Source organism: Canis aureus, chromosome 8 (genome assembly GCF_053574225.1).
Source record: "Canis aureus isolate CA01 chromosome 8, VMU_Caureus_v.1.0, whole genome shotgun sequence".
Classification (NCBI taxonomy): domain Eukaryota; kingdom Metazoa; phylum Chordata; class Mammalia; order Carnivora; family Canidae; genus Canis; species Canis aureus.
Window position 1 is genome coordinate 19613196 of NC_135618.1, and position 13953 is coordinate 19627148.

The 13953-nt window shown below is 53.8% G+C and overlaps 1 protein-coding gene across 1 annotated transcript; it reads right to left on the reverse strand.

Moving 5' to 3' along the window:
- Positions 1-7541: 7541 nt before the first annotated feature.
- Positions 7542-13401, reverse strand: BARHL2 (BarH like homeobox 2). Its single transcript, XM_077905362.1, has 3 exons — positions 12466-13401; positions 10339-10564; positions 7542-8576 (listed from the first exon to the last, which is right to left on the reverse strand). Exons 1-3 carry the CDS (start codon positions 13112-13114, stop codon positions 8264-8266), a joined length of 1188 nt encoding a protein of 395 aa, XP_077761488.1. The 5' UTR covers positions 13115-13401; the 3' UTR covers positions 7542-8263.
- Between the last annotated feature and the right edge of the window lie 552 nt (positions 13402-13953).

A 13953-nucleotide genomic window follows, 5' to 3' on the forward strand; every position in this document is an offset into this window, starting at 1 on the left:
AATGTGTCCTTGTTCAATGGTACGTCATTGGGAATTGACCAAAAATCTGATGACGGTGGAAACTTACTTTTTCCCTAGATATCTTCCAGGCCTCCACCAAAACCTTACTTATACTAGATCAGTTCACTTGTTATTTCAAATTTACTTTCTTCCACTGCTATGAAAATTTAAGATGCCCATATAACCATTCCCATTATGCTAATAAACCAGATTACCACGTGCTCTGTATAAAGGATTATATTTTTTATCATGAAATTCCCTCTTTCATTCCAGGAAAAAGAATCTGGGCAAAGGAATCCACCTATGCCTTACTCTTAGAAAACACTGGGTATTTCTTTTTATGTGGAAGAAACATATATTCTACTCTACACTCCCCCTTAATTGGAAAGGAGGTTGTAGGATCACTACCCTTATCCCTAATGCCAAAAATTGGAAAAAACTCTTCGTTCTACTACTTATATACCTATTACTCTGGGGGTCTTTCTCTTATTAACTTAAAAGGACATGTCAGAACTGGGAACATTATAATTTTGGGTGGCTGCCTAGCTGTAACCCTATGATAGAGAGAAAGGGTTCGGGGCATGCTTTCACCACAGATTGTTTTCCATAGTTGGGAATAGCAAACCTTAAAGCAATTCAGTCCTTCTGTAGTCATGTCTACCATTTCCAATATTTCTGTTCAAGCTTTTGAAAATCAACAAACACAAATAGATAGCCTTGCAGGAGTAATCCTACAAAACCACAGAGCCCTGAACCTCCTCACTGCTCCACAGGGGGGGGGGGGGGGGGGGGAGACACCTGCACCTTACTTGGAGAAGAATGTTGTTTTTATGTCAATAAATCATGGAAAATAACACAAGAACTAAAAATAACAAAACACAATATCAAGCTTCTAGCAGAAATTGGCCAACCTCCCAGAACTTGGGACATTTTCAATCTATTTAACATAGACAATCGGGGAAACTGGTTGAGGTGTATTTCTTTTCTTTTAAAAAAAAAAAGATTTTTTTATTTATTTGAGAGAGAAAATGAGAGAGAGAGAGAGCACACACGTGCAGGGAGGGGCAGAGGAAGAAGGAGAAGGAGAAGGAGACACCCCACTGAGCAGGGAGCAGGATGGGTTGCCAGATTCCATCCTAGGACTCTGGGATCAAGACAGGAGTGTGAAGGCAGACACTTAGACTGAGCCACCCAGGCGCCCTGGGAGTTGTATTTCAAGCAATAGCTATCGTTGGGCCATTGGTCCTCAGTTTGATCTTTCTAATTAAATTTTTCCTGTTTTGCATTAGTAAACAAATGCCTTCTTCCCAAATGTAGGTACAAAATAAAATTATTTTCCTTTCAAAGACTTTTCCTGAAATTCAACTGACCATGGAAACTAAATGGCCCACCTCAGAGGGACATAACAGATTTTTCATTTTCAATCCTCTTGTTCAGTTGAGCCCAAAAGAAATTCCGTATCATTTCCCTCCTCCCTGAGACAAGACCCCTGAGGATGGCCTTCCTCAGCTTTAGAGGGGAAAAGACTCCCGAGGATGGTCCGTCCCTCTCACCTTCCTAGGCCACACAAACAATCCACCTATAAAGACCTACAATTGTGACAGAAATTAACAAGCAACACCTGAATGACATAATTGATCAATGGTGCTTTCTATGAAAGATCTTGGTCAAAGGGGGGAAATGTAAAAGAATTTCAATCTAAAATGGAACCAGAGGATATAAAATGTAAACTCTCACATACGTGTGCTCAGGAAAACAAAATTTGGGGCCTGAGAGACTGATTGCCCATTTCCTGATTGATAGAAAACTGATAATATTGGGATTTTTCTTAAGTTGATAGGGAGCTGGTCAGGAGTTGCTTCATATCAACCTTGGGAAATTTTTGCTTATGGCTTCCGGAGACATGAACAAGAAATGACCCAGGTCTGGTTGATCTTACAAAATAAGCTGAATTGAGCTTTATTTGTATTACTGGACCGGTTTTGTCTGCTCAGGGAATTTTCAAAGCTGGTCTCCGTTTGTTTTTTATTTTAACAGATTCTAACTGAGTTCTCCCCTCTTTACATTCTCTGCCCATAAATATGGCCTACCTCAAACCCTCAATACACTTGCCTGTAGCTTGCTACAGTTAGCATGTCCCAAATTGCAATTCCTCTGCTACTCCCAAACAAACTAATCTTTTTGACAATTGTGAGCTTGCCTCGTTTTTTTTTTTTGTTTGTTTTTTTTGTTTTTTTTTTTTTGTTTTTTTTTTTTTTAGGTTGACAGAAGGTAGAGTAGTTTTTCACGAGGAGCACTCATGTTGCAGCATAGGAGTGAGGAAACAAGGTACCACCAATGCCTAATTCCTCTCTCCTAAGGCGGCCTTATAAATACATATTGCTCTATATAGAAAACTTTCCCTCCCATTTCAGGCAAAGATGCACACCCCGAAACACTTCTTCCTCCGACCCCCAGACGCTGTGGGGGCTCCCCAGGGGTGCCGGAAACTACAAAATGCAGAGCATCCCTGCCACTGCAAGTCTCTATCAGCTCCTAAATTCCACTTAGCATTTCCATCCCTCCAACTGAAATGGAGCAGGGGAGGGTAATCAACAAAGGGGAAAACCTCCCTCCAGAAGGCAGTCACTTGCAGCCACGAGGCCTTTTGAAGGGAGAGGGACAGGAAGCGGGATGCAGATAGGAGCACGCACCTGGGCAAAGATTTAGTATCGTTATCGGAAAAGGAGAAGCCTTTACGTCCCCTGGCGAGCCCGTGGAGATGGGAGAGGGGGGCCCTGCTCTGCAGGCCCAGCCCAAGCCGGCACTGGGTCGTGAGAGCATCTGGACTCCCGCCCGCGCTCCGCGGGGTCCCTGCGCTGACGCACGCGTTCCTCCCGGGAGCTCGGTCCCTAACCGCGCGGCGGGACTCGGAGCCGCGGGGCCGTCCCGGGGCGGAGGGGCGCGGAGGCCCGGCCGGGGCGCGCGCGGCGGGAGACCCCGCTTGGAGCGCGAGCGCGGCGGCGGCCCCGAGCCTGGGCTCCACGCGCGGGCAGCGGGAGCGGGAGCGGGAGCGGGAGCGGGAGGCGGGCGGCCCGCCGCGGCCAGGGCCCTGCACCCCGGAGCCCGGCGGGCGGCCGGAGGGGGCGGGGAGCGGAGGAGAGGGGAGGGGAGCCGTCGGCGTCGCCCGGTGACAAAGCCCCCTTCTCGGAAATCGAGCTCCGTCTCGCGCGCTGGAAGGGCCTCCTGCTCCGCCGGGGCTCCCGCGGAGGCGCCCGGGGCGGCAGCGGCGGCGGGCTCCGGCCTCCACCCCTCCCGCCCGCCGGGCCCCTCGGGGCGCTCCTCCCGGGCCTCGGGCGGCCGCGGCGGCGGCTGGTGCGGCGGAGCGCGCGGCGCGAGCCCGGGAAGCAGAAGGGGCCGTTCGCGCGGTTCCACCGGCGACCCCGCTGCAGCCGCGGGCCCGAGGCCCCCCCCCTCCCCGGGCGGCTCCTACTAAGAACTTACTAGAGAGGCAGGGCTCCGAGTCGGCCTGTCGCTGAGCACGACTTACCCCGAGATCTTTGGGGGTTTTGAATTACTTTATTGATCTGAAGATTTCCTTCTGTGGGATGTGACCCTGTCTGGACTCGGGCTAACGAGGAAGCGCGGGCGGGGAGGGCCCTTTGTACTCGGGCGCCGGCCTCCCCCGCGCGCCCCCGGCGGCCCCCGGCCTCGCAGGGAGCCCCGGGCCCGCGCTCCGCGCCGCCGCGCCCGGGAGCTGTCTGTGGTGCTGGGGAGAGCGCGGCGCGGGCCCGGGCGGTCCACCCCGCCACGCTCGGGCCCACGAAGACCTTCGACATGCCGCCGGAAGGAGGGGAGGAAGAAAGTCCCTTCTGGGTCACCGCATCGCCCCGAGGCAGCTGACCTGTTTTTCCAATGCAAGAGGCCAGTGACACCTCCCTTTCTCCGAAAGCACGCACCCTCAACCCTACACACTCGCCCCTCCTCAGCCCTGGGGGTGTTCGGCCCACCCAGAGTAAGAAGGGAGAAGGGAGGGCCACTGGGCCCTAGCCATGCGCCCCAACTCTAAGGAAATAAGCAAGTAGGCGGTAGAGAGGCAGGCTGGGAACCGGCCAAGAGAGTGGGACCAAAGACCTAGTGGGAGGCTCAAGGAGCCTAGAGGCCCTTTCCAGGGTCCCTGGGGGTAAAGCCTGGGAAAGCTCCCCCGGCTCATCCATCTGCCCACACCTCTCTAGCCAACGGCCAAGGCGAGAAGAGCCAGCTCCCCCTCATCAAGGATTCAGAGCTGTAAGGGAACATCGGGCCCCTTGGAGTCTCCACCCTGCCTTTGCCCATTCCCACCATCACTGAAGAGTCGGTCTCCTCCCAAGCATGTTGGCTTCCAGCCGCGCCTGGCTTTTTTAGAAAACCAAGTAGCTCCTTCCAGTATATTTTTGTAACCACGTGGCTTAACGGGAACTAAAGTTTCCCTAGCCCTGGGGAGAGCTTTTCCAAATATTTTTAGAAAGTTAAAAATGTAACAAAACAAACTACTCACAAGCCACCCGTTTAAAGAGGGGAGGTGGGATTCGGCAGACTCCTGGGGAAGGACTGCCTAGGCAGGAGTCAGATGGCAGGGAGAGAGGAGGAGGGAAGTCTTGGTTTGAGGGTAAGTGGGTTTTATTTGCAACAGAGGAAATCCGCTGTCTAATTTGGCATCGCGTGGGCTTTCATTTTAAGGGGTGGAGCAAAAATAAACTGATACAAGGTGGTAGGTATATTTGCTGGAGGCTAGAGACAAGCTGCAATCGGTACTTCACAACTCACTGAAAATTGCTGGTTTGGACTAAACTGGCTGGCTGCTGGCCAGGGGCTCAACTTTTCACTTCACACGCACTACAGATTTCTGTCAGCTTTCTTGGGGTCCCAGAGCTGATACTGGGGTGGGCAAATCTAAGGGGGTCACTGTGGGTTCGTTTTCCTGGGTTTCTGTAGGAAGCAAAGAGTGCCACCACCAAGTCCCTGTTTTGCCAGTCCCCAACTTAATCGCAGGACCGATCCAAATAAAGTTTAACCGTGGAGTGCCCTTCAAACACCAAGTGAAACTAGGGGAAAAGAAAAGGAGCACAGCTCCTAGGGACAGCTGTCCTCTGGGCCTCCACAACTGATTCCACATCTCCCATGAGAAAAGACCTTTGCCTGTTATCTTTGTTCCTTGCTTTTCAGGAAACCTAGGGTTGCACTCCTCATCTCTTAGCCAACCCCCATCTTTGTTGGGCCAGCACAGAAGAACAGAGGGACCCCTTTTGAGGAAAGGGATGTGTTTGCATTTGACTTTTAAGTAGTAGTTTGGGGACGTTTGAATAGGAGGGCACCTGCTGAAGTGCCCTTTGCAGTACCTCAGCGGAAAGAAAAGAATGAAAAGAAGAAATTTCAGCAGTTTTCTTCCTGAAACAACACCCACCCCCAACAGCCAATTTGCCAACTTCTATGCAACAGGAAATAACCGAAACACATTTAGAGGGGGAATTGACACTTTTAGCTGCCCAGTTTAGGGGGTTGAAAAAAAAAAAACAAACAACATGCCTTCGAGGAAAAGCAAATTTAGGAGGACTCTGGTGGATCCAGAGTAATGGCTAACAACAGTGGGATATAAGGCTAATTAAGAAAACTTGGTCTCTGTAACAGTGCTTCCCCCTGCATTGTCCACCTCTGGGGTCCAAGTTCAGCCCTGAGAATGAAGGGGCAGCAGGCAGGCTCCTCCGCAGCGTGGCTGGTGAGCTGCTGGCTGGCTATTGGTAGCCGATGGGTGCTGTGGCCTTGTTTGTATTTGTAGGTTTGTTTATGTGTTTTTCCCAACTGGACCTGAGGTCATTCTTCATAGGGAATGTGTGATGAGTGAACTCCAGTAACCTCCCAGGTTTCTCTGGGGCCCAAAGCTGACTGGCCCTGGGACAAGTGCAGACAAAAGCTGTAGTGCCCCCCACCTCCACCCCAGCCTTCAAGAGGGCCTTCTTGGGTCCAGGCAGAGCATTTCTGAACTACTTAAACTTGACTGTAAAACCCAGCAGCAGCTAAGATGGAACACGGTGAGTCTGCTAGAGTCCCCAGGCATTGAGCATCCCCCCCACTGGACACCGCATTGCCAGCTTCCAGTCCAACCCAGCTATCCGAGTTTGCCCCGGCTCAGCAGGAAGAAAACGAGAAGGGCCAATCCAAGACCCTTTTGTCAGAATCAAACAAGACCAAGACCACTTTTAAAGCAAATTGATGAGCTAGATAGAAATCTGCAAACCACTCCCTAATTAGCCAAGGTCTGATCAAGGCGCCGGAGGCAATTTCCTCCTGGATTTCACCTCCTTCTTCCCTTCTTCCTTCCCACCCCTCCCCAATACACATTCCCACAGCACTCCACTTTTTAAAAAATGTTTTTAACTCTACTAAGGTTCAACATGAGAGGAAGTTGGAGGATGGGTCTGAATGTGTTTTAGCTGTCTTACCCCTTTGACACTGTACCAGGGCAGGAATGGGACTAGAGACGTGGGACTACCCAGATGGGGATCTGACCCTGGCCCTTTGGGAAATGACCCTGGGGCTGGAGGAGGGGGAAGCAGCCCTAGAACTGAACCCCTGATCCGTTGTTCCCTTGTATAGTCTTGAATGCTGAGCCTAGTCTGGTGGGGGTACACCTGCAGCCCTAGCAGAGGTGCTACCAGTATTTACACACCCATTCACACACACTCCTAACAGCAGGCAGCGGACCTCCTCCACCCTCTGGGCAGGGCCTTTCATTTTGTGGTCCCAACCCATACAAGGACACTGATAAAAAGCTTGGCACGCCTGTCGTGGCCAGACTTAGATTCCTGCTCCAAGGCATCCCAGCACAACGAACTCACTAGGACAGGAGGCTGGGCCAGGGCTGGGGGCTGGATGCCCGCTGGGGAACGCGAAGGCAAGGATTAAAGACGCGATGAGGGTTCGTTAGCCGGCCCTCGTCGAGTCCCCCGGGCGTCCTAATTGCGCTCCCTGCAGCCGCCCGCTCGCAGGCTGTCCCGCCGCGTGGGCGCCGGGCTGCGGGCTGCAGAACAGCTGCGAGGCCCGAGGAGCGTCCACCCGCCCGCTGCCCGGCGCTGGGGACCCTCACTGCCCCGGGGAAGAGCGCTAGGAGGAGGAGGGGCAGACAGACCCAGTTTAGCTGGGGCTGCCAGGCAAGCCGGGAGCGGGGAAAGTTGGCCGCCCATTTAGCCAGCACCAACAGCCTAGAGCAGAGACATTTCCCCCCCTGGCCTTGCAGGCTGCTCTGAAATCATCCACTTAAAAAGAAAGGAATTCACACATCAAATAACGGCTCGGAAGAGGCCAGCATGAAAACTGGAGCTGTTTTTATATAAGTCAACCCAAAGTCTTTACAGATCTTGTAAATTCCTAATATTATGGGAGGGATTTTTTTTCCCCCTAAACCAAGTCAGGCATTTCATCATAGGACATTCTGCTTTAGTAAAATCAGCTCCCTTGAATTTCATCGCTTGTTAAAAAAAGATAAACTTTATTTTTTGTAATTTTCAATCACAAAAAAATCTATATTTTTGTCTAAGCATTTATTTTACTGAATCAAAAAGACATGAAAAGAAAAATCATGTTTTACTAACGTATATAAGTGACTCTTTTTTGGACAACATATAATAAATATGATATATCACTTATCACTCAGTCTTTCAAATGTACATTTTTTTTTAATATTATGGAGCATGCCACTTTTCCAAAAGAAAAAAGGTCATGAGAAATCAGTGCAAAGTTCTCAGTTACCCTCCTCTTTTCTCTGGGGCAGACGGAATGTCCACAGCAACGCCCGGTGCCTCGGAATCTGAGGCTGTCTGTCCATCTACAATGCTCTCCGCCTCTACGGCTTCCTCTCCGTGCCCTTCATTCCTCCCTCCTTGCCCCTCCCCCCTCCCTCCCTCCTGCTTGTCCCTAAAGTCATTTCTAAAAAGAACTTGAGGTTTTGTTTTTGTTGATGTTTTCACTTACTGGTCGCACTTTGTGTGGGGTCAGCGTTTTCGCCAGTCACACTGCTGTGGGGAGCTTTCCAGCCCTGTTTCTGGGGGTGGGGAGATAGAGAGCGGAGGGCTGGCTCCTCTTTGGGGGCCCCCCCCCATTGCTGAGCGGCATCTTCTCTGACTTCTCTGCTTCCCGGGGGTCACTCCCGAGAGAGGCCCCGCAGCCTGGAGCCGGGAGAGGAGGGGCAGCTGTCCGGTCAGGGAGGGGACTCGGGGAAGGGACTGCAGCGCTGCCAGTGGTTCGTTCTTCACCGGGGGTGCGGGGTGCCTGGGATGGGGTTGGACAAGGGATTGAGGGCCGGCTGGCCCCCGGGCCCCAGGCCGTGGATGAGCACGCGGGGGACCAGGGGCCGCTGCAGCTGGGGATGGGGCGCGGGAGGAGTCCGGTACATGCTGCTGTACATGGCTGCGGCAGCCGCGGCGGCCGTAGTGCTGTCCATGCTGCCCAGCAGGCTTGGGTGGTAGAAATAAGGCGACGGAAACATCCTCTGCAGCGCCGAGTAGTTCCCCGCCTCGGCCAGCAGCTCCAGGCCCACCGCGGTCTGCCGCTTCCACTTGGTCCTGCAAAAAAGCGGGTGTGCACGCACCCTGCGGCTGTGGGCCCGGTCCACGCACCGAGGCCCCTGCTCTCGCCCTCTCCTGGCTTCTCTTTCACTTTCCGGGGGACAGGAAGACTTGGAGAGCTCTGAGGCCCGGGAATGAACCACATCTCCCAGGCCCCCTCCCCACCCTCTTTCTCACAGAATGACCCAAATTCAAATCAATTTCATAAATTCTACCCTTAACGTCTGAGACGCTTGCAAGTAAAATTCTATGAGCTTTGCTGCCTCTTCCTGACCCTGGGCTCTGCTGTCGCCCCCTTATAATTGGGCCACTTCCTGGAACTTTCCTGAAGGCCAACCGAGAGACCAGTCTTTCTACAGGCGGTCCTCTCCCCCCTCCCCTAAGGCCTTTCCCCAAGTGGCCCCCACAATCCCGAGTGTCCACTCCCTGCCCCTCCCCCTCTCCTCCTGGCCGAGGGAGAAGAAACCATAAACAAAGGGACACAGAGACTCCTGGGCCTCCGACCCTGTCCCTCTCAGTCCCCAGCACTGTGGAGGCATGTCTCTCTCCTCATCCTGACGGGGCCTTGCGGCGGGCAGGGGGTTGGAGACAAGGAAGGCACCAAGGTTTCAAAATGGACTTCGTCTGAGGGAGGGCTCTCCCAGGGTGACAGCGCCTCGGGCCGTTTCAGGAGGGGAAAACTGCATCTCAAGGTATTTTCTCCTTTGGGAAAGAGTCACAATTCAAACCTGCCATCAGGTTTTCTGCGTCTCCTCCCTTCCCCACGGTACCCCGCTAGGAAGAAGAGGCGAGCAGGCCTTTGCTCAAACGCCCCATGAAGGAACTGAGGGCTGGTGGGCCGTCCGTACCCGGCAGCTTCAGCCAAATTAATAAACATGTCGCCCATTTTAAATTGGCTACAAATGACACTAATGTTTTCCGACAGAATTAGGGTGGCTGAAACCGTATGTAATGAGACAGAAAATTATGGTAAAGATGACAACTGGATGGGCATTTCCAACCGCACTTATGGACGATTAGAAGACAAATGAGAGAAAAGGAGGGGGAGGAAAAAAAATTGAGACAAGGGTATCTACTGCCAGGCTTGGAAACACAACACAACTTCGGCCTCTGGTTGCCTGGGTCCGCTCTATAGTTCAGGGGCCTGCCAAGTGCGCCAGCCCCTTCCCGAATTTCCTTTCAATGTAGGCAGCGGTTCCTGGCAGGCTCTGAGGTGACAAATATAGGGGACAGACCCTCAGCCTGGATGACTGGCTGACTGGCATCCTCAGCCAAGGCAAGGACACTTAAACTGAGGTTAGTGGGACAGCTCCTCCTGGATCAAAATAGCCAGGCTGTCTGGCCAGCTGTAGACATTCGGAACCAGCCGGGGCAGGCCCAAAGGACGCACTGGCACAGGCTCTACGACCCTGGAGTGTCAGCTGCACAGATGTCTCAATTTGAGAAGGTGTGGCTTGATCGATTTGGGGGGCAAAGTGGGAGGGGGGTAGGGGGTAAATTCCAGCCACTCCGGTTTGAGAGGGAAAGTAGCATATGCTAAGAACCTTCAGAAGTGCAAAATGTTCCAGACTCCAGCTGCCTATCAGTCCCTCTCACCTTGGGGGTGTGGTTAATCCCTGCTCCAGCGGGAAAGCCCCCAGGGGCCCACTCTGATGCCTCTGAGTCCCTGAAGTCTCGGGGCCAGTAGGAAAGAAGATTGGCTCAGTGGTCATGACCTGAAGGCCAGATGCCTTTGCTCCCCCCACACAGAATCTCTTACCTTCGGTTCTGGTACCAAGTCTTGACTTGGGTGTCCGTGAGGTTGAGCGCAGCTGCAAGGTCCATGCGGTCCTGCACACTCAGATACTTCTGCCGCTCAAAGCTACGCTCCAGCTGATTGAGTTGGTGATCGGAGAAAGCTGTCCTGGCTTTGCGAGGCTTTTTGGCTCTCACAGGGGGACTCTCTCGGCTACTTGTAATCTCCCGGTCTCCCTCCTCCTTTGTTCCTATGGTAGAAACGCACAGCGGTAAGGTAGTCTGGAATAGGAAGGGTGGCGTGTCCTCCTGGCACACACTTCCACGTTCCCGAGCAAGCTGCTGGTCTCGGGGGACGATACTCCGCTACCCTCATCACACACATACTTGGACCTTAGCCAATATGGAGGAAGAGGACCAATTTTTGGCCTAGGAGTCTGGAACTTCGTGCAGAGCTCCTAAAAGGGTTCTAAAAGGTTGTCCGATCTTTTTCATCTTTGGAAGTTAAAAAGAAAAAAAATATTTTACAATATAGGGTTCTTTTGTTACTGTTTGCTTCACAGGGTTGGGGGGGAATCCCGTCCCATTCCTTTACTGTTTTCACTAGGATTTCTTTTTTTCTTTTTTTTTTTTTTTCTGCTTGGTACTTTCCCAAAAATCTTTCTACTCTGGGCTTTTTGTTTTGTTTTATTTTTGAGGAGGGGGCACCTTTTTCACTTCACTTTTTCTGTTTACTAAAAGTTACAGGCGTTTGTTTTCCCTTTTCAGATGCACTTGGGAAATGTTGAAATCAAGTTCCCTGCAGTTGCTCGCGTCAAGTCTTTTAAAGCTTCAGAAGGAATATGTCACCCAGACACCAAGTAGAGCTCAAAATCACTGAGCCCATCCAGGTGACAGCCCAGAGATTTCCGGATTCTATTTGTCAACTTTGGTTTTTTACTGAAATGCTGGGAAATCGATATGTCAATCCCTCTCTGTTTGTACCCGTTTTTGCTGCGCTCCTTGATCTTCCCTGCAGGAAGAACAATAATCTCTCTAATTGACCCACTGGGGAGGTTGGTGCACAAAAAATCGCCAGACCAGACTGTACATCTGTTTTGGGCACTATTATGCTAATGTTATAATAGTAAAATGAGGAGCCAACATCCTACCTTCCAGATAGTGAGCACACATCTTTCCCAGAGATGGCAAAGGTTAATACTAATCACAGTAATAAACTTCTGAGTAAAGGAAAACAAGGAATTCTCCTGGTATGTCAAAACTCTTTTATCGTGCACAGACCAGAACACTTCGTTATGAAATCGTCTGAGGGGAAAATGGAAAAAGGGAGCTGAAGCACAGTTTCTCCTGCTATCTTCCGATTTTCCAAAAATAAATAAACCCAATTCCATAGAATCGTACTTTCTCATAAGTGCTATTTCCCAGTTACTCGCAGGGAGACAAAATCTTGCTGAAACACAGATATTCAGCTGGGGCCGTGGAGTGGACTAAGAAGGGTGTTTTAAAAACCGAAAGACCGATGGTAAATTTTTACTATCGGGCCTTCCTATATGAATCACAACCTAATTTTTAAAAAGTTGCTTTGTTAATCAACTCGCCATTTTTTCCCCTCATTAAATCTGATAATTCCTGTGATGGTGTTGGAATAAGCGGTGTGTGTGGTGGGGTGGGAGGGGGGGTGGGGGGACTGAAATAATTTGCATTAAAGAATAAACGCCACGTTGTGAACACACCCCTAGACACCACGCTGGCGGAGCCCGCTTCTCTCCCCCACCTCCCCTCATTCCCACCCCCCCCACCCCCCGGGTCTCAGCTAGAAAAATCTCCAGCCCTTCCCTTTTATCAACGAAAGTATCGCCGTCGGGTCCCCTCCGCCTCCGCCCTATTCCTAATAAATTAAAATTAAGTAAAACAAAGAAAGGGGCAGGATGGCGGTGCAGGTGGGGAGGTGGCCGAGGTAACAATAAGCCGGACTCGGGACCGGTCCTCGCCGCGCCCCAGGCCCGCCCGCCCCCGCTTGCTCTTCCCCGGGGGTGCGCCCGCGCCCGGGGCTCCCGGCCTAACTCCGCAGCGGAGACTGGCGCGAGCGTGACCGGGGCCGCCGGGAACCCGACGACGGGAGGCGGCCGGATGGCGCGGGCGGCCGACTCACCGTGGCATTTGAGGTCGCTCTGCGCGTCTTCCCGCTTGTCGAGCTTGGTCTTGCCGTCCTCCTGCTCGAGCTTCGGCCTGAAGCTCTCGTGCGCGGCGTTGCTCTCCTGCTTCGGGGTGTGGTGGGGCGAGGACACGCTGGTGCTGTAGGGCGCACACGCCGCCAGGGGTTTGCTGTCGCCCAAGATGTCCTTAATTAAAAAAGAAGAGGTGGAAGTCCTGGGGGCCGAGGCGGCCGAGCCCAGCTGCTGGGCGGGTGGCGGCGGCGGCGGCTGCTGGGGCGGCGGCGGCGGCGGCGGCTGCTGGGGCGGCGGCTGCTGCTGCGGGGAAGGCTGCAAACTTTGCGCGGGGGCCGCGGCGGGCGGCGGCGGCTGGCCGTGGTGCAGGTGGTGGTGGTGCGGGGGCCCTTCCGCCACCAGGTGCGGCTCCGGGGGCTCCATGGTGACCGAGATGGGAGAAGAAGGCGCCGTTCCTACGGTATCAATCTCCGAGCAGGGGGACGGAGTGGCCTGACTCCTAAAATCCGCGGTCCTGGCCTCGCCGAGCGGGCGGAAATCTCCGTTCATCATGCCGGGGCTGCCCGAACTGGCACTGGACAAGATCGTGTCTATTCCAAAACTCGACCCGCTGGCCCCTTCCATTGTTGTCATTTCTACATGAGGTCCGCGCCGCTCCGCCGCTCAGCAGCCGCCCCGACCGAGCCGAGGAAGCTATCGATCGTAAAACAAGATAAACACTCAACAAGGTTGTCGCGGCTTCCAAAAAAAGAAAGAAAGAAAGAAAGAAAAAGAAAGGAAAAAGGAAAAGAAAAGCGGGGCGGGGAGGGAAGGAAGGATAACCGGGAAGTGGCAATCGGTGGACACTTTGGACACTTTTTTGTTTTCCTTATTCATAAAGTAGGGGTGGGGAGAAGGGGGGGTGGGAAAGGGAGAAAGAGGGGGGAAAGTTACAAAAATTGTTGCGGGCGGACGGCGGAGCCTGCGCTCCAGGAACGGCCGCGCACGTGGGGCGGCGGGGGCGGCGCGGGGGGCCCGGGCGAGGACGCCGGCTGCGGGAGGCGACCCCGCCGCCGCCGCCGCCGCCGCCTGGGTCTGCCCACAGCCTGGCACCGGGCGGCAGCGGCGGCGGCGGACCCGGCAGGTGTCGCGCCCGCGGGGCCCGGGCGGTCGCGCGCCCTCGGAGCTCCCGGGCCGCTCCCCGCGGCGGCTGCCGCGCGCCACTCGGGCCGCCCCGGAGCCGAGTTTCTGAACTTTCTCGCAAAGTTGTGGAGCAGACGGCGGCCGCGGCGGCCGCGGCGGCGCGACACGGAGAGGAAGAGGAGGACGAGGAGCAGCGGGCGCAGGCGGAGGAGGCGGCGGAGACGCGGCGCCGAGCGACTCCGGCCGCCGCCGGGCGCGTTCGCTTGTAATCCGGCTGGAGCGGGCGGCGCCGACCCCCTCGCGTGACGTCACGGCCACTGCCGCCGCTCGCCGCCCGCCGCTCGCCGCGC